Source organism: Anabas testudineus, chromosome 1 (genome assembly GCF_900324465.2).
Source record: "Anabas testudineus chromosome 1, fAnaTes1.2, whole genome shotgun sequence".
Taxonomy (NCBI): domain Eukaryota; kingdom Metazoa; phylum Chordata; class Actinopteri; order Anabantiformes; family Anabantidae; genus Anabas; species Anabas testudineus.
Window position 1 is genome coordinate 11,352,548 of NC_046610.1, and position 19,891 is coordinate 11,372,438.

The 19,891-nt window shown below is 37.8% G+C and overlaps 3 protein-coding genes across 3 annotated transcripts; all 3 read left to right on the top strand.

Moving 5' to 3' along the window:
* The first annotated feature begins 3,671 nt into the window (after positions 1-3,671).
* Positions 3,672-5,810, top strand: scpp5 (secretory calcium-binding phosphoprotein 5). The gene is made up of 11 exons (XM_033326154.1): positions 3,672-3,729; positions 3,863-3,934; positions 4,086-4,130; positions 4,297-4,368; positions 4,479-4,526; positions 4,608-4,676; positions 4,761-4,790; positions 4,905-4,943; positions 5,064-5,114; positions 5,225-5,308; positions 5,452-5,810. The coding sequence occupies exons 2-11, from the start codon at positions 3,881-3,883 to the stop codon at positions 5,467-5,469; spliced, it is 510 nt and encodes a 169-aa protein (XP_033182045.1). The 5' UTR covers positions 3,672-3,729; positions 3,863-3,880; the 3' UTR covers positions 5,470-5,810.
* A 3,022-nt stretch (positions 5,811-8,832) lies between these two features.
* enam (enamelin) lies at positions 8,833-10,807 on the top strand. The gene is made up of 6 exons (XM_033325913.1): positions 8,833-8,886; positions 9,202-9,225; positions 9,394-9,469; positions 9,737-9,750; positions 9,838-9,921; positions 10,442-10,807. Exons 1-6 carry the CDS (start codon positions 8,833-8,835, stop codon positions 10,805-10,807), a joined length of 618 nt encoding a protein of 205 aa, XP_033181804.1.
* Positions 10,808-12,540: 1,733 nt separating this feature from the next.
* cnga1a (cyclic nucleotide gated channel subunit alpha 1a) lies at positions 12,541-15,751 on the top strand (the record flags this gene model as incomplete). The annotated part of the gene is made up of 8 exons (XM_026360314.1): positions 12,541-12,635; positions 12,722-12,784; positions 13,056-13,217; positions 13,319-13,423; positions 13,765-13,871; positions 14,093-14,703; positions 14,783-15,622; positions 15,659-15,751. Coding segments are annotated over exons 1-8 (2,076 nt in total), but the record flags the coding sequence as incomplete, so codon positions are not given.
* Positions 15,752-19,891: the final 4,140 nt, after the last annotated feature.

Consider the following 19,891-nt stretch of genomic DNA (forward strand, 5'->3'; position numbering starts at 1 on the left):
CAAGGTCTTAACACACCTTTAATGGCACTGAGTTAACTTAAGTTTAATGTCTTATACCTGTCATTCAGTCATCATTTGCTATTATACATGAGTTATTACAACATGTCTGTGATCAGATATTCAGCACAAATATGTGAGTCACATTCAAGAACGACAACATAAAAATATATTATAGCTATAATGTTGAATATCCTTTCCTTAATAAACCTCTTCATGTACGAACCTGGTGACCTCTTTGGGTGTAAACGATGTTGCAAGGGGAAACACATTGTTGAAGGATGAGATTAATGTGTATTTCAAACTAAAATTGATTTATAACTTCAAAATTCCACACAGAGATACAGCTGCCAATGTTGTAATCATAAAAAAAGAAAATAGTTGGCTGATCACCAATACCCATCAAAGGTTTGTTCGTCCTTTTTTTGTCAGCAAATAAATAGGAGTAGATCTCTCTCCAGTAATCACACCCCTCCTCGACTATCCTGCAGGACTTGTCTGTTGTCCAAAAGGAAAGGTAATGTTATAATATTATATGGCATTTCTTACTGGAAAATATTAAATAAATGTCAATTTAGATGCAAGTTTGAAGTCATGCATGATCAATACTGTCAATTTTAATAACTCTGAATATGCTCTTTGACAGTTTCTCAAAATGAAATTCATCCTTCTTGCTGCCTGCATCCTGGGGATGGCTCTCTGTGCCCCTGTAAGAAAAACACCCTCTGTTTCTACAATTATTTATCTTATTTGTCTTCTTACTATTTTCTCACATTAACATTACATTCCACCACAACATTATATACTGCAAATAACTAACAAACAACCTACTGTACCAACCTGATATCTCCCTGTAACTTTATTGATCATTTTCTAATTTTACTGAGTTGTTATCTCAGCATTTTATAGATTTATTATTTCCATTGTCTGCTGATTATTCCATTATCAAGTGAAAATAAAAATCATTACCATTTTTAAAATAAATTGTACACTGACCTTCGGTGAAGCTTCATCTGCAGTATACTCTCTTCTAAATCCTCTTTACAGCCACAGATGTACATGGAGTTTGACATCCATCACGCTCCAGCTCAGGTACAGTAACACATGCCACAGATCAGCTGGTGTCGCTCGTGAAATACACATAAAAACCACAGTAAAATACACATTTTCAATCGCCACCTACTGTAATAGACTCTGCTATTATGTGTTCACCACTATGGCAATGCCTCTATAGCTGAGCTGCATGGAGCTACTTCTTTTATATTTATTATCCTGTTTTTTTTCTTGTGCTTAAAAACACATTAATATTTTTAATATGATATTTACAGGCAGCACAGGCTATCCCTGCTGGAGCCCCAGCTGGAACTCTGGAAGTTGTAAGAGTTGAATTACATATTATTTACAACCCACTAATTACACATGTATATCTAGTAATATTGAGTTAAATGTATTTATACAGCAGAGCACAATTTAAAAAGGTCTTAATTGAAATGCTCTAAAGAGCATAATCTTTGTTTTTAATTTTAGCTGCTCCCGGTTGATGGTCAGAGAAACGTCATTGGAGGACCTGTGAGTTCAGCATGCTATTCTTGATTTTTATAAATACTGAGGATGCATATAATAGCTTTAAAATACTTGCAATGAAAGCCAACACCACCTAGATAGCTGATTTTTCCAGTTCATCAAAAGCTCTTTCAGAGTTTCATTGTCTTATGTTTAATTCATAAACCTCTGTATGTGAAATGTGTTTCTACTGGAAGGTCCGAGGTTTCATCAAGCAGGAAATAACTGGGCCAGATGGCAGAGAGATCAAGGAGGTGGTAAGTGGCAGACTTTAATTTCTCTCACAGAAGTTATTGTAAGAACTAATTAAACTAATCATATCTTCTCTTCTGTCTTTCAACAGTACTATCCCTTTGGTTTTGACCAGTCCGATCCTGCTGCTGCTGTTGTTCCTGTTGTTCTCGCTGATCCTGTTGCTCCCGCAGCTCCAGCTGCTCCCGCAGATCCAGCTGCTCCCGCAGATCCAGCTGCTCCTGCTGCCCCTGCTGCCCCAGTTGTGCCTGTCATCGCCGTTGTTGCTTCTGTAAGAATTACACTCTGTTTACATATGTCTTACTGGACAATCGGTAAAAGTGGTTTGGTTGATTTTAAAGCTTATTATGTGGCCTAAACTGAAGTGGGGTTTTGTTGAGGGCAACAGGTTCATTCTAATAAATTACTGCTTCATCAGTGAAACCAGCCATTCAGCTATTTTCTGCTGAGGTGTTGAGAAACGTTGACTCATCAGCAGACATGTGAGAGACTGTCCTCTCTCCTGATTGGCTCATCAGAAACCTGTTTTATGTTATTTTAGCCTGCCAGACCCACAGGTGGTGATGATGATGATGATGATGATTAAAACACTGGAATCAGCAGGACACAGGTACACACACACACACACACACACACACATGCACACAAATACATATATTTTACAAAAGACATAGAGTATACTGTATCACTGCATAATTTACTAAATTACAGGAAACACATTTATGAAAAAAACATATATGTAACTAAATTCATATTGTGATATTTCGAGTGTTTTTAAATGCATGAATTATTTTTTTATCTCAATAACTGTAGAAATGTTTTTGCTTTTCTGCCTTTCAGGTGAATATAACCAGCACCTACTTGGTGAATGATGACCAGCAACACTGCTGTTTCCTAAAGTATGGTGCTACGTCTTTGAAAAGAAATTGATGCTCTGCTCCAGTTTTATAAAAAAAATGGTGCTATGCTTTTCTGTGGAAAAAAGTGAAAACGTGCTATGCCTCATAATAAAATACTTTGCTAAGCAATTAAATATATGTGTTTTTTTTTAATGATTCCAGGTTATATGAATTCACCTCAGTAAACAGCAACATGTTTTACTTAGTGCAAGCTTCAGCATTATTGAAGTTCTATTCATTTAATTCAGGTGTCGCTCTGCAAATACGCACATACTGCAAAATAACTATTAAACAAAAAAAAAAAACATCTTCTAAATCTACTTTAGATTTACATTTAATGAGATTGCAGTGTGACTGCAAGTGAATGAATCACATTTAGTATATTGTAATAAGATTATTATGAACTCTTAAAGTGTTTTACTCTGTAAATCAGCTTGCTGACTATTTCTCCACCAAGGTGAAGCTAAGCACAAAAAGCAATTTATGAGCTAATTTATGAAGTTTTACAATTTACCAGAGCAACAGACTGTGGGGTATTGTGTGTACTTCATGTACTTTAATTCTTAGTTGACTATGAAGAGATATGCATATAGTACGCAGGCAAATGGAAAATAAACAACATTGCAGTCACATAAATGATGCTGTGGACATAATATATTACCATTTAATATATTTATTTCACAGTATTACAGCAGTACAGATGCAGTAAAACGTGTGATGGCAAAATAAGGAGCAAGCAAGGTGAACGTTTACTCTGCTCTAGACAGTATAATGAGATAGTCTGCTATTACACAGAAAGTGGATCTGACCACTGGTCATTTAGTAAAGCTGAAGACTAGACACCTGTACTGTACCTACTCATTGGGTAACATCACCCCCATCAACTGTGATTGGCTCTCAGTTGGGCTGGCAATATATAAAAGCCAGAGTAATTCTGTGGAAAACACACCATCACCTGGCATCATCTCCAGCATCGACTTTCACATCGTTGCCTCCTGTGGTGTTTTTGTTGCAGAAGGTGAGTTGGGAAGAACTTCTAGAAACCATGCAGTGTAACTTTGATTGGATTTCATGTGTGGTCCAAGCTCCAAAGATGCTTGGAACCCTTTTATTTATAACATGATTTGTAATGATGAATTGTATGCCTGTAGAACTTGGACACTGCGAAAATGAAACTGGCAATCCTGTGCCTCTGTCTGGCTAGCACAGCCTCCGCAGCACCAGTAAGTGGGCAAAAAAATAAATAAAAATGGGCAAAGTTTGATCTCTTGGAGCGGGGAAATTTCTTCTCTCATTTTATGCCACATTCTGTTTGATTTGACTATTATTTTCATTTCATCATCTAACTTTTCATTTTGTTGTGATTCTTTTCAGTCGCCCTTTCATTACACATCTCATTACACAGGAGCCAGACCACAGGTACATGCACCACTCTCATTCTGTGATATTTTTACAATGCAAAAACTGAATAATTTACTTTGCTGCTGAGAATGTGTCCTTGTGGTACAGATATAAAGCAGTGCAGAAATACTACTGTTGAACCTCCTGCCTAACAACAATCATGATTGTTTTCATGTCCTTTCAGGCAAAAAATCCCTTCTCAGCTGGTCAGCCTCTCGCACAAGCTGCACTCACTGGCGCTTACAGTGTGGAACTAGTATGTCACTCTTTCTTGCTTCATATGAGATTCAGCTTTTATGAAACACTCTTGTGATAAAACATTATGCTACAATACACTCATAGATGTATGTTTTTTCTTTTTTTTAGCTTTATCCCCACAGATTACCTGGAACAGGTGGAGCTAACGGTGGCCTGGTAAGCACTACACATTTTATAGAAGAAGTTTCTTAAAGAAGAAGAAATCAGTAAAACATTTTTTCTTGTGTCCTTCCACAGCCCTTTCCCTCTCATGGTTTCATCAAGTACTCCATTCCTCAGCCACCCGGCAGACAGAGCGTGGAAGTTGTACGTATTTTTTTAAATTTCTTTTCTAGTAACACATTTTTTGCAAAAAACGTTTATTGACATTTTTATTCTCTTATGTTGCAGTACTACCCCTATGACTTCAGTCAGCAAAGGGTAAACATCTTAAGCACTAATATATTTTACAATTAATCATCTAAATATATCAAATTACTTCTATATAATTTTACATGCTGTAGTACTAAATGAGTGTAATTACTTTTCTTCCAGATACTTACAAACATCCCCCCTATGACCAACGTTCCTCAGGTAACAAATATAAGAATTCTAGATTTTTCTAAAAATCTTAACTTAACTCAGTATTGTTTTTAAAATAATTTATAGTTGTGAAATAGTTCTTTAAAACCACCTTTATTTGTTTTTTCACAGGGTCTCCCATTTGAATATCCTATTCCACAGTTCCCCCAGCAACCCATGAATGTGAGAACGAGAAAAAAACAAAACTCAAATATAATTTTTATATTAAGCAAAAGGTGTTTAATTGATGTTTAATTTTCTCATAAAACTGGCATCTTTTCTTTTTTTTTCAGATTCCTTCATTTGATGCCAGTCCTCTCCCATCCCAGGATCCCATGCAACCTCTCCTGCAGGACCAGCCCACACAAACAAACCAGGTCTAAATAATGATGAAATAAAATCAAATAAGAGTTGTGCTGCAAGATATTTCTCATTTTGAAAATAATAACTGAAATGATTATGTGGAAATCTGTGTGAAATTAAGTGTTTTAAATGATATCTATCTTATCTATTTTTACAGATGCCTGCAAAAGTTTGATGTGTTTCTGAGGCATGAAAAGATGATGAGACACCTCCTTCCTCCTTAACATTCAAAGATCTACAGTGAAACAAATTATCTGAAAAGAATAGGACTAACTATCCATTTCATGCAGCTTTCCAAGGTTAACTGCTAGAAGGAACATAACGTAACCACTCTTTATTAAGAACATTGTTGTATTAGTAACTAATGACAAAGTCATCTGCATAAAATAAGACATACTTCTGAGGAACTGTCTGCTTCACTTTATATTTGTCATATAATAACATTAACACACTTGCAAACTCTTCAGCAGCTGTCTTCTGAAAACCATCAACTACAGAATTAATGTTATAGTGGAAACGAAGCACTTTGTTATGCTTCTAGAGAAATATGCTGCATGTCTTTATTTAATTCATTTTAACTTTTCCTTAAATGTTATGTGCTTTTAAAAAATAAAGTCTACATTTTCAAGCATTTTTTGTCATCCATTGTATCATTTGTTATTTATTTTATGCATTTAAACATAGTGTGAATAATATTTTTAAATTGAAAGAAACTAAAGAATGGTGAAACTTCAAAAACCTCAAAAAAAAAAAAAATCATGTAATTGCATTCACTGAAATATGTGAAAGGTTGGATTTTGGGTGGTTGGTTTTATGTTTTGTGTCAAAATATATATTAATTTCTATGGCTGTAGGGAGCTCTTTAACATTTATTACTTAACATCAGTCAGTCAATGCGAGTGTTTTACATTGCTTTACATTGACTTTTAGCAGATATTATTTCTGAGTATCTTCTGCATGACCGGAAAAAACAATGAGGTATTAATTGTAGTCATAATGTCACATATGAAAAATGTTTATGTACAAATGGACCTGGAAACAATAGATGGCCCAATGTATAACCCCTGTGGGACACCACAAGACAAAGGGGAAGACAAGAAGCTCTAAAACAATAAGAGAAAAATTCAATTCAATTCAATTTTATTTGTAGAGCGCTTTTTACAATTGACATTGTCACAAAGCAGCTTTACACAACCAAAGAACAGTACATGAGCAGTGTAAAAATGCACCGTTCAAGCTAGAAACATAAAGTATGCGTGCCTCCGCAAACAACTGTGTTTTCTCACATAAATCACCAAAGCGTGCATATAAAATAAAGCTGCAGGGTATGTATTTTAGTGCAAGAAAAAAAAAAACCTAGTGTGTATCATAAATGCAACATATAGTGAATATAATTTACCACAGTGGTTGATCTAATTTCCCCACAGCGAAGTATACATTACCAATTTCTAAAAACATATCATAAAAGGAAAATGGAAAAATCCTCCTGGGGACAAAAACCTGACACAACATGACTAAACACTTATCTCTTCAAAGACACTTAAAATACACAGGCGCCATCCTCTCACGCTATGACTGTCTTTTCTTCACAAGTTTTCTTTCCTGTAACTTCAGACCACTTTACTTCTGTCGCCCACAGCTGAAGACATGCTGACAGCAGGTTCAAAAGCTTTAATTGTACTTGCCATTATGGTGCCCTATGTTCTTCATTCTAATATGTACTGCTGTGAAGTTCTGAAGTTGCCCACAAAAATTTACAAAAAGATCAAAATTTTATTCTTTGGCATACTGTGACTTTTTCTTGTGTGCTGGCACTCCTAACAAGCTGCCAGTTGTATGCCAAGTTCTGCCTGCCAGCCAAGACCTGCATCCACCATACAGAAGGAGCCTGAAAGTGGAAAGGTAAAAGGGTCAGAACAGTAAAGTCAATAAGATGGGGGTTCAAGGGGTTCATCAGTGAGAATTAATAATCCTACGTGTACACTGATTGATAACAATTTACATTTATTTGTGTCTCATTAGGTTAAACTCAGTTTATCAAGTTGATCAAACTTTAAAAATGCTAAATTCTTATTGATACTCCTATCAGTGTGTTTTTAAAAGGGTTATCCATTTTGAGGTCCTACACCTGCCCTCTCAGGTTAGCCGTCATTAATTGATATGTATCTCAAGTGTTTAAAAATCATATAATCTGTAATTTCAGTGGAGTCCCTGAATAAAACCTAAATTAAGCACAATGTGGCCACTTTAAAAAAAAAGGCTTTCACACAAATAGACTAATCATGTTATGGTAAAATGAAATCACAGAATTTCTGCATCTCTGCATTCACTCTGTAACTCTCACTGTAAAAATAATGATTATAATAATAAGAAATTGCTTAGATGTAGGAAATTTAAATTTAATCAGTGTGCGAAAAGTTAGGCACTAACCTTCCCACTGCTCCTTTTCCAATGTAGCAGACAGAGATGTATTGAGGAGATGCTTATCCTAGTAAAATTCATTAGCTCAGCAGTTTTGAAGTTAGTTTATGATTGTGTTAGAACACAGTTTTGCAGATTACACAGCAAGTCCTTCATTATCTTGGAGCCACAAAAAATAAACATCAGAAAACCTGCAATGTTCCAAATCACCGTGATGTGTGAGCACACCAGCTAAAATAAGCACAAGCATCAATAAAAAGCCAGACATCACAAAAGAGGCATTTCCCACTGGCAATGAGCGTGTGTGAGTTCATGCTGTACATTTTAGAGTTTGCTGAGATACAAATTATGTTTGTAAAACATGTGTTGAATGACATTTGTGCAGTGGTGGAAGAAATATCTTCAACATTCAACAACATTCAACTCAAAACATTACAGAAAAGGAAAGATAACTATATATAAAGTCAAAGTTAGCAAAATATGAAGTTACCTATTCTCCTAAAAAGTATTATTGTGTGTCCTTTCATGTAATATTGGTACATATTAAAGTACTGAGCTACCTTAACCAAAAAAAACTTTTATTTTTTGAATATTTTCAAGTCAAACTACTGTAAGTGATGCTTTTCAGTCATTATGTTCATCATACATGCTTATGTCAGCTTCATGTTGTCTTGCTTTAAAAAAATGGTTTAAGGCAATAAAGAGAGGCCCATGTGTGCTAAGCATACATGCACACCATGTAATTAACTGTAATCATACATGCCTCCTTTTTTCAGTTTTGAAATGTAAGGATACTTCAAACACATAGCTCTGCGTCTCTTTTAGTGTATGATTGGCTGCTACAAGATGTTGCAGTATATAAATGGCTGTCATGTTATAAGTGAAACAGTTCACTTTCCATCTCTGAGGAAACATCTTGAACCACTCTCTGCACCAGGACAAAAAAAAAGGTAATGGGTTTTTAAATGGAAGAAAATTGACACTTTGTTAGAAACATTGCTCTATTGATTTTATCGATTTCAGCCAGTAAGCCTCCATTGGTTTTAATTATTAATTTAGGAACTTAGAAATAGAGACTTTTATATGTTGTACGTGGTTTTTGTTTGCAGGGGTCACGATGCAACTGTTCGTGTTCATGATGTGTCTGCTGGTCACTATCTTGGCTGCACCTGTAAGTTTTCCTAATTTCATTATAAATATTTAGGATGCCACATACTGTACATACTCGACAAGTTAGGTTTGGATAGGGAGATAGAGCAGTCGTCTCCCACTCATGGGATATGTGGTTCTATTCCCTGCTCCTCCTGTCATATGTTGAAGTGTCTTTGCGCAACATGCTGAAGCTATGGCGGTTCTGCCACCGGTGTGTGAATGTAGTTATGTGAATGAGAAGCTGGACCAGGTACCGATAAGGCAGTAAAGCGTTATAAAGCTGCAGACTATTTAGATGATCTTGTTTACCCATTTTCCCGTCATTAATTTGCAGGCTCCGCAGAGTGAAAGCAATGAGGTAAGAGGGCTTTCTTACTTTTCTGTGAAGTTTTGGAGCTTTCTGCCACTGCATGTTATACCATGTTTGTGTAATGTGAGCACATGAACAGTGTGATAGGTGTCTGACGGAGAGAGGATAATGGGTTTCAGTGCACCACATGTTTGGATATGTCTGGTATTTCATTAGCAGGTTGCAGCTCATGCCAGTGAGGCCCTGAGGTGGATGGAGATGTACAGGCTATACCAGCAGCAGGTATCCGAGGGCACACTTCACTCATAACAAAGACAAAATATAATTAATGTCAGTTAGCTTGCTAAACATCATTATCATAAATGTTTATATCTAATATTTATTCAGGGAGTAGTTGGAAACCCATTCCTTCCTGCTTCTCATGCTCCTGTAAGTTCATGTCTTCCTCTACATGATAGTAGCTATAAAAAGCTTAAAATATATATAGTAGAACTTGTAAAATATGCTTGCATGTTACTTATTCATGAAATTTTTCATTTGCTTACCACTGCTGATCCAGCTGGGACAGCAGTGGTAAGCACATATTGTATGCATTGCAGCGACATCTGATGTGCCACACTTCTATCTGCTGTGTGAGTTTAAAGTGTTTTATATATGCAGGTGGATGCTGCATTAGCCCAGCCAGCTGATGTCCCCCCTCCAGCTCCCGTAGCTGTGGAAGATGCATCAGAAGAGGAAACAGAGGTGAGCAAATAGCTTCACGTCAATCTGAACAGCACATTGTTTTTTTGTTGTTTTTCTTCTTCCTGCCTGGAGATATGAGCTCCAAAATGTATTTCAGTTTGCAGAATTGTATAATGTTTACTACTGCACTGCGGTCAAGCCTGACAAAGGTGCCAAACTAAATAAAGAAGCTCACAGCACAAGATTTACCATGCATGAACAACAACAGCAACTTTGGCTTTAAACTTAGTAGAAAATACAAGGGTGGAGGCTGGACAATATGCAAACAGCAAAAAAGACAGCATCTTTATAGTCATAACAGGAAACAGGTGTGCCTCTCCTGCACTTGAGTGTCAGGTTGGAGTGCTGCCTAAAAACATACTGGCAGTGTTGCTTCTCCCAAACAAAGTTAGAACAAGAAGCAGTAAACAAGTAAATAAATCCCTTCAGTCCCAGCACTTTATGATAGTGTGGGTCAGAGTGTTTAATAGATTTTTATGTATCCACTCAGAGTCATTTCTGTTCTCTTCCCCATTCCCAGGACGGGCACACTGCTCCCAGAGCAGCAGCACCTGCTGCCCCCTTAAACTCTGATGAGGTAGAGGAGGCTGAAGAGGCGGAGGCAGCTGAGGCTGAACCCGCTGTAGTTGAAGCAACACCACTAGAGCCAGCAGCAGACCCTGCAGTCGCTGTCGAGCCAACTGTGGTTGTTGTCCCCGTAGATGCTGAACCAATCGATGCTGCTGCTGTGGATGTGCCTCCTGTTGATGTGGTTTCTGTTGACACTGCCCCGGTAGGCCCTGAGGCTGTTGATGTTGCTGCTCCTGCTGCTGTTGATGCTGGAGCTGCCCCACCTGCTGTTGAGGTGGACACGACTGGAGTGGCAGCAGATCCCGGTGCACTTTAATAATCCTGCTCTTATTACTGGCGTAGATGGTCTTTTACTTTGAGTTAAAACAGGAAAAAAAAAAAAAGGAAAAAGCTGTGTCATGGTGAAAAATACTGAAAATAAAATCTGTAAAACTCTTAAGAAAACAAAGAGAACAAATGTGATGTGTATTCAGTTCAGAATTACACCATTAAAACTTTTCTATGTTAACATTTTCTGGCTTTATGTTACACTTTGTTTGATTATTGTTGAATTGAATTTCATGGGATTGTATGATATCATCCACTGTAACTGCACCAATCTCAGTTGGGTTCTTTTCAAACTGCACACTTCCTTCTTTTTACTGTCACTCTGTACTATCTGACATTTTGTGGATGTAGGAAAATTAATAATAAAATAATAATAATGAATACTTTATTCCTGTGTTACTGCCAATCATTGACATTAATTTTGACCACAAAACCATAATGCTAATAAAAATTACACTGTTTTAGAATGACTCAGTGTAAAATGAAATGTATTTCACTTCCTGATCTGTTCAATTCAAACATAAGCCATGGAATCTGTGAAACTGCAAACTCCACATCAGCCAACAGGGAGAGCCACTGAACCATAGGATGTCTGTAATGAGCCCAGGAGGAGGCTGTCCAAGGGCAGTGCACCAAACACTGACAGAGGTTCAGATTTAAATTCACTCTCGTGAGTCTTACTCATCTTAAGCAAACTGGGTCCACCTGTTCTGATATCTGTAATACCCGGCACAATCTAATAGGATCAGGGCTGCATATGCCTGAGAGTGCTGACTGAGCAGGTGATACCTGTGAGTGTGTGTGTGTGTGTGTGTGTGTGTGTGTGTGTGTGTGTGTGTGTGTGTGTGTGTGTGTGTGTGTGTGTGTGTGTGTGTGTGCATGCAGACTAAATCCCCTGTTCTCCCCAGTTCACCAGAAGAATTATAACCTGTTGCAGATAAAAGATAGAGTGTCAACACAAAATGTTTTGTGCACTGTGAATCCTCACTAACAGGTTAACTGAGGGGCGTTCAAACGTCACTCGAACGTATCTCATCTCCAGCGAGTGTGAACAAATACGAAGGATGAATGACTTTCCCTCTTCTTTTCTCAGTCAGCTCTAATCCACAAATCCTTTTCAGGGTCAGTGAGACTGCATGACACAGTTAGACTCAGTGCTTATAGATATCAGCCGTTATTTGCACCTGTATTTTGATATTATTTTAATTAGTATCAGATGATATAATTACGTTGCGGGTCCTGTGAGTGGTCAGTTTCTAGATGATCTAAGAAAATGGACTTCAAATCACTTTAAAGAGTGGAAAAGGTAAGAATAAACTAGATGTACTAGGCTTTGTTTCTACACTGCTTATTTTGTGAATTACCACTAAATGACTGCAGATGAGAGCCAGTGGGTTACTGCAGTGTGGTTTTTGTCTTTTGTGTTTGTTTTTGCCTTTTTGTTAGAGTATGATTTTATGTTAAATAGCTTGAGAACACAAGAAGTTTGAAAGCATACAAACTGTTGAGGTGCTCGTGTTACCCATTTGTTTCTTACATTGTAAGAAACAAAGAAGAACAGCTATAAGACATTCAATTATATTCAGGTATGCAACTAATAATTACTTTCATTACAGAGTTCTCTGCAGGTGTTGTTCATGTTTGAGGTCTATAAAATATCTGAAAGATTTGGAAAACTTGTCAAATGTAGTCATTGTAATCACAGTCTGCAGATCTACTGCCATGACCACTTCAGCCACCCTTCCTGGGTTTACTGTGCCACCTCATACTGCAGCACAACTTACCGCTGACGAGGAAGAGCACAGCGAAGATGACCTGTAAGCAAAACCTTCAAAACAGGGGACTTACAATAAATTGAGAAATACCAAGCAACAAGACTAATGTTTAGTGTTTGTTCCAGAAGTACCCCTCCCCATCCCAATCCTCACCTTCTGTTCAATGTGAATAACAGCAACAACAATGAAGAGTAAGTAGAATTACAGTGTCTCGAAGAGATAAATGAAAGCATGATGAAAAATCTTCTGCAATGCAGTAAATTCTGTACTGTATGGTCAAGAAATGTGTTGATTAATGTGTTAATCAATCTTCTTTCAGGGAGGAAAAGAAAAAAAAGAAAAAGACAAAAAAGGAGAAGAAGGAGAAGAAAGAGTAATCACGTTATATCACAAATAATTTTAGTAAATGTTTCTATAAAACAATGTTTGATGGACTTTTCTCTAATGGACTTTACATTACAGAAAAAAAGAGAAGGAGAAGAAGGAGAAGGAAGAAAAAGAGAAACAAAGAGAAAAAGAAAAAGAAAAGGAGAAAGAAAAAGAAAAAGAAAAAGAAAAGGAGAAAGAAAAAGAAAAAGAAAAAGAAAAGGAGAAAGAAAAGGAGAAAGAAAAGGAGAAAGATAAGTAAGAATGTGATGTAGAAAAAAATTCCTTATCACAGCTTTTCACAGATATTATTTATATTTCAGATATTTAATTTACCTTTTCATTATCTCATGTCATAGGCCCAAGGAACTGTTCGTCATTAATCCCGCTGGGAATTTGTATTACAATTGGCTGTTCATCATCACACTGCCAGTCATGTACAACTGGACCATGATCATAGCCAGGTGACGTTGACACATCAGTGACACAATTTCCTACAGGTCAAACGTCCATACGAGGTCTGAATCCGTTCTGTTCCTGTCCTAGTGTTTGTTAAGGTTTTATTTACAGTGTATTGTTCTCTGTGAATCTGAAGCTGTAACAAATCACTGAAGTTTAGTACTTTGTCTACAGGGAGATCGTTCCTTCACGAGCTGATAACAAGTTATTTAATACAAACAACGGACACTATACTTTGTTGAGGCTGGTGATGTGGACTCCACATCAGCTACAGCAGTATGAGAGGTGGTGAAGGTGGTTTACATTATTAACTAAATGCTGGCGGGCTTTCTTCTCATGTACACAGGGCTTGTTTCGAGGAGCTGCAGCATGACTACATTGTTTACTGGATTATTCTGGACTACTCTTCAGACCTAATGTACCTCGCTGATATGCTCGTCAGGACAAGAACAGGTGAGAAAACATGTCAGATAATTAGGATCTTATTACAAAATGCCTAAATTATCTCAAATGCAGTCAGTGCACTACTGTTTGAATTAGAATGGTATTTAATGTACAGCATGAATAGTAGGAAATACTTTTGATTGGCATTTATTCTTCCACTGGGACTTCTACTTTCACAAAGGTGGACAAGACTATAAATCTACGATACCTATAAATCTCCTTAAATGCAGGTTACCTTGAGCAAGGCCTGATGGTGAAAGATAAGAAGCTGCTACGAGACCGTTACATGGACAGCTTCCAGTTTCGCCTAGATGTTCTCTCCATGCTTCCCACTGACGTCCTCTATTTATACTTTGGACTGAGCTACCCAGAGATCCGCATCAACAAACTTCTGAGAATCGGACGCATGATGGAGTTCTTCACAAGAACAGAGACTAAAACCAATTACCCCAACATCTTCCGCATTGCAAACTTGATCATGTATATCCTCATTATCATCCACTGGAATGCCTGTTTCTACTTCTCCTTCTCCAAGGCTATTGGTTTTGGGTCTGATGACTGGGTTTACCCAGCTGTGGATAATCCAGAGGAGCCAGAGTTTGGGCAGCCCATGAGAAAATATGCATTCAGCCTCTACTGGTCCACACTAACTCTGACCACCATTGGAGAAACACCACCACCAGCCCTGGACTCAGAGTTTCTGTTCCATGTGGTTGACTTTTTGGTAGGAGTCTTGATCTTTGCCACGATTGTAGGAAACATTGCTACCATGATCTCAAACATGAATGCTGCCCAGGCTGAGTTTCAGGCCCGAATCGACAACATTAAGCACTACATGCAGGTAAGTAGAATCTGGTACAAGAATCACAGCAACAAGTATTTTAATATATTTAATGTTCATGTTTTATTTTCATCAACAGGTTCGAAAGGTCAGCAAAGAACTTGAGTTGCGAGTCATCAAGTGGTTTGACTATCTGTGGAATAATGGCAAGGCACAAGATGAACGAGAGGTGCTGAGATATCTTCCAGACAAGTTAAAGGCTGAAATTGCCATCCAGGTCCACATGGAGACACTGAAGAAAGTTCGTATTTTTGCAGACTGTGAAGCAGGCTTACTGATCGAGCTGGTGCTCAAGCTGCGCCCACAGGTATTCAGTCCCGGAGACTACATCTGCAAGAAGGGCGATATAGGCCGTGAGATGTATATTGTCAAAGATGGAAAGCTTGCAGTGGTTGCTGATGACGGTGTCACACAGTTTGTTGTTCTGGGAAGCAGCAGCTATTTTGGTGAGATCAGTATCCTTAATATCAAAGGCAGTAAAGCAGGGAACAGACGGACAGCCAACATCCGCAGTATTGGATACTCCGAGCTGTTCTGCCTGTCCAAGGATGACCTGATGGAATCACTGACAGAGTATCCTGATGCTAAAAGCTTGCTAGAGGACAAAGGCCGACAGATCCTGATGAAAGATGGTCTGATCGAATTAGATCCAGCTAACATCATGCCTGAGGTCCAGGAGCTTGAGGGAAAGGTCAATAAATTGTACAATACAATGGAGTTGATGCAAACCAAGCTGAAGAAGATTCTGGGAAATTATAAAAACACTGACAAAACTCTAAGAAATCGCATTGCAGATCTGGAGCGCCTAACAGGAGAGGAGGTAGAAGATGAAGAGGAGGAAGAAGGAGAGCTGAAAAAGAAAGAGGAACAAGTGGAAGAGGAGGAGGGACAAGGGGAAATAAAGGAAGAGGAGGAAAAGGTTGAAGAAACGAAGGAAGAAGAGGAAAAAGGCGAGGAAATAAAGGAAGAGGAGGAAAAGGGTGAGGAAACAAAGGACGAGGAAGGAAAAGGTGAAGAGGAAAAAGCAAAAGAAGAGGAGAAGAAAGATGAAGAAACTACAGAGGAATAATAAGAAGAAAAATAATCCTAAAAAAATCAGCAGACACACTTTTTTATATAGCAACTATAGCACACACAAAACATTTTTCTTACTGAAATTCCTTTTTAAATAACAACCCTATAATTTAAAATGACAAAAGACTAAAATTAAGAACTAGAAACGGACTGAAAGAAATTAAAGGCAGTAATTTAGTGGACTGACATTTAATTCAAATAAAATCTTTGTTTCAACTGTTCTCTTGATTGTGATTTCCTTTTCTAAAAATGCATTCACTGGAAACGTTACTCCTATTTGTGACCCTGCAGTAAACACTGTTGTCCACCTTACATGCATCAAACTAGCTGTAGCATTGGACTCAAAATCAATCTACCCAGGACATCAAATACTAGCATGGTGTCAAAAGCTGTGGCTCAAAAGCCTCTAAGGGAATATCTCTGCCTTACCACCAGTGCTGTTTTGTGAGTCACATGAGGATTTGAAAGCACCTTGCCGTGTTAAGATAAGTTATGGAGTCTAAAAGAGTTGCATACTGTAGCTTTAAACATCCTCCTGATGAGTTGTTGTGCAGCAACTAAGAGATTAATTCATCATAGCTAAATACTATCTCCTCTAGTTGAGAGAAAGAAGCAGTGTAAGAGGATAAGTGCTCCGTAGACAGTATGTTGATTTGGCTTTGGGAAAATATGTTGGACACAAATAAGCTGCTGAAGGACAGATGGAAATTTAGGCTGTTGGTAAAAACTGATATGGAGAAATGTAATCATTTTTTGATGATTAAAATGTGATTCATAAGTGAAAATCCCCCTCAGTATTTAAAAGTATTAATAAAACTTTGTCCAAAAGAGCCATAATAACAGCCTTAACAAAAACAGACAGCAAGACAACAATTTATTTGATATTGTTTAACCTGCTCAAGATGATGGACACATCTGTGATTTTCTTTTTTTTTTTTTGTTTGACCTACTTTTTTGTGGCCTTTTTCCTGCACATATTTCCCTTTGTGTTTCAGTTGTGTGCCTGTATGTCTGATCTTAATCATCTGTGTAATTAAAACATCTTCACTGCATCAGTCTGTCTGCCGATGTGTTTGCTGCCAGTTAACTGTCCCAATTTCTCATAGATAAAGATGATTCTAAATTTTCTGTAATCACACCTCAAATGTGGCCACGGTGAGTGAACTCAATAAATATCAGCAATAATCTGCTACATATTTGCCTTTTCCTTGTATTTTGAAATTATGTTTTTATGTTGTAATGATTTGCTTGTCAGTATTATGATTTTCAAACCATTTAACCGTGATCGTTTAGACAATAAAAGGTTATTTAAAGTCAGTGAGCTCATTTTTTGCTCACATGAAACTACATCATTAATGCAGTGAAAATGACATTTACACTTTGTGTAGGGACAGTGTTTTGGTCTTTTGACTCATTTTAATAAATTTTGAGTATTTTAAAAACATCTCTGACATTTTCTTCAACAGCAATTGTTTAAATTTCTCTAAATCCATCTTTCCTAACAACCCGTAGTCCGGTCTGTCCTCCAGGAGCAGTAAGAAGTTGTTTACATAAAATCTGCATTATTCATGATAACCTATTACACTTGACTGTAGGTGTGACTCCCAAGCTAAAATAAAAAAATACAATTGAAATACTACCTAATGAATAATTCAAAATCACTTAAGCAGAATCTTTATTTTACTGTGGTCTAATAGCTGCCACTGGGGAGAGTATTTAGGGATCTATGAACTGGTCTGATCCTGAATGGGAAGGGGGAAAAACCTGCTGTTGCACAACTGACACTTCAACAGTATGTTGTAGGATCATGTTTAAATTTCCTGACAAAATAACATTAATTAATAATTAATAATTTATTTAGATGACTAGATAGAAAGAACTTACAATGTTTATGACTGTGCTTGTTTTAATACTATTTCAAACATACCCACCATTAAAAGGCACCAACAGACCATGAGATTTCAGCAATCAATGTTTGCTGCAAGTCACGTTTTGTGACATGGATCTAGTAAACACAATACCTAAATCATTAGTTACAATGCAAGTCAATATATCCAGAGGTGCATCATCTATCTGCGCCGCTGTAGTTGTGAACAATGGAGCCAAGCAAAAGCCCCTGAGAGTCTTTGAATAGGTGGTATTTATGTGTATAGAAAATAATCTCAATAAGAGGAGGAAGAGGGCGCCTGAGATGAGCTAACAGATCACAGTCACACAAAGTATGTTGCTCAAAGAAATTAAAGAACCACTTTGAAAACACATCATATTTCAATGGGGAAAATTATGCTGGATAATTATACTGATATGGACTGGGTGAAGTGTTAGAAAGGAAAGGATGCCACATCGTTTGATGGAAAATTTAAATTATCAACCTATAGAGGGCAGAATTCAAAGACACCCTGAAAATCAGACTGTAAAAATGATGCAGCAGTTTAGTGTATTTTACTGAAATGTCAATCCAGCATCAAAATTGATACTCAGTACTTTGTATGGTCCCCACGTTTGCATGCAGTCCTGACAGCGTCGGGACATGCTATTAATGAGATGATGGATGGTGCCCAGGGGTGTCATCTCCCAGATCTGGTCCAAAGCATCACTGAGCTCCCAGAGCGTCTGACGTGCAACCTGGTGGCATTGGATGGACCAAAACATAATGTCCCAGAGGTGTTCTCTTGGATTTAGGTCAGGCGAGCGTGGGGGTCATTCAATGGTATCAATTCCTTCATCCTCCCAGCATACTCTCACCACATGAGGCCGGGCATTGTTGTCACCAGCAGTAACCAAAGACTCATGAAGTCTGTTTCTGATTGTTTGGTTAGAAACATTCACACCCGTGGTCTGCTGGAAGTCATTTAGTGCTCTGTCTTGTTCCTCGTTGCACAATACTGGTCCTGACCTTCTCCGGCCATGTCCAGCTCTCCTACAGTAACCGCCTTTCTCCTGGAATCTTCTCTGTGCTTTTGAAACTGTGTTGGGAGGTACAGCAAACCTTCTGACATATTGATGTGGCATCCTGGAGGTGTTGGACTGCCTGTTTAACCTTTGTTGGGTCCGGCTGTCACCTCATGCTACCAGTAATGACACTGACCCTAGTCAAATGCAAAACTAGTGGAAAAACTGTCAGAAAAGATGAGGAGGGAAAAAATGTCAGTGGCCTCCATCTGTAAAACTATTCCTGTTTCGGGGGTCGTCTCATTGTTGCTCCTCTAGGTCACCTGTTGTTAATCACTCTCCACTCAGATGTGCTGCGTCTTTCCCTCAACCTCCAGTCACCTGACCTTCCCCACACACTCACACACCTGTTCCCAGTTCAATCATCAGTCCTCCAACTGTTTAAATTAGCATGTTTCACCAGCTCCTTGCTTGACCATCATGTTCTTTGTGCTGTCATATTGTGCTTTGTCTGTTCTTGTTTATCTACACCTTTATATTTGCTGTCTGCTCATGACCTGCATTGCACTTTTGGATTTGTTTCACTGAACTATCTTTAAGACCTTTTGTTTACTAAAGTCACTCCCTCTCTGCCTGTTTGCGTTTGGTTCAACCATCCTGTTGCCCCTGACACACACCTGTGTAGAGAACAAATTTATTTTCAAACTGAAAAGAGCTTTAAGGTAGAAGCTTTCTAGCAGTAGGGAAACTAATGGACACGTTCAATTTAATTGTGCTCAGAAAAGACCGGAAGAAAAGCCTATTTTCACCTGACAAGCTCACAAATCTTCCTCTCTTCCCATTGCTTTATAAGTGCATGCATCACCACCACTCTTCACCTGTGAATACAGCTTAACAGTTTGCATTCAGACTCAGATACAAGGGAACAAAATTAACTAGAATCAACGTGCACTTACTCTCATCCAAACACAACACTGTAAGAGTTGCTGGACATGTGCTATTGATCATCTTTTTTGTTGGTCTCAGCACTGATGACTATGTGACACCAGCAGAGTCACATTCGTAAGCTTTGTGTAATTTGTTTATGGACTTAGAATAAAAGTTATTCTCTTTTTTCCATTAATGGATTAATAATTTCCTAAGAAAATGGCAGTCACATTTTACCATAGTGTAATAGCATTTAATTTAATTTAATTTAATTTAATTTAATTTAATTTAATTT

What these genes read in the sequence shown, in the direction of transcription:
- scpp5 (XM_033326154.1), top strand. Translation starts at nt 3,881, where the DNA reads ATGAAACTGGCAATCCTGTGCCTCTGTCTGGCTAGCACAGCCTCCGCA. An exon ending in GCACAGCCTCCGCAGCACCA is followed by an intron (nt 3,935 to 4,085) that starts GTAAGTGGGCAA and finishes GATTCTTTTCAG; the next exon opens with TCGCCCTTTCATTACACATC. An exon ending in GCGCTTACAGTGTGGAACTA is followed by an intron (nt 4,369 to 4,478) that starts GTATGTCACTCT and finishes TCTTTTTTTTAG; the next exon opens with CTTTATCCCCACAGATTACC.
- enam (XM_033325913.1), top strand. Translation starts at nt 8,833, where the DNA reads ATGCAACTGTTCGTGTTCATGATGTGTCTGCTGGTCACTATCTTGGCT. An exon ending in CGCAGAGTGAAAGCAATGAG is followed by an intron (nt 9,226 to 9,393) that starts GTAAGAGGGCTT and finishes GTATTTCATTAG; the next exon opens with CAGGTTGCAGCTCATGCCAG. An exon ending in CATCAGAAGAGGAAACAGAG is followed by an intron (nt 9,922 to 10,441) that starts GTGAGCAAATAG and finishes CCCCATTCCCAG; the next exon opens with GACGGGCACACTGCTCCCAG.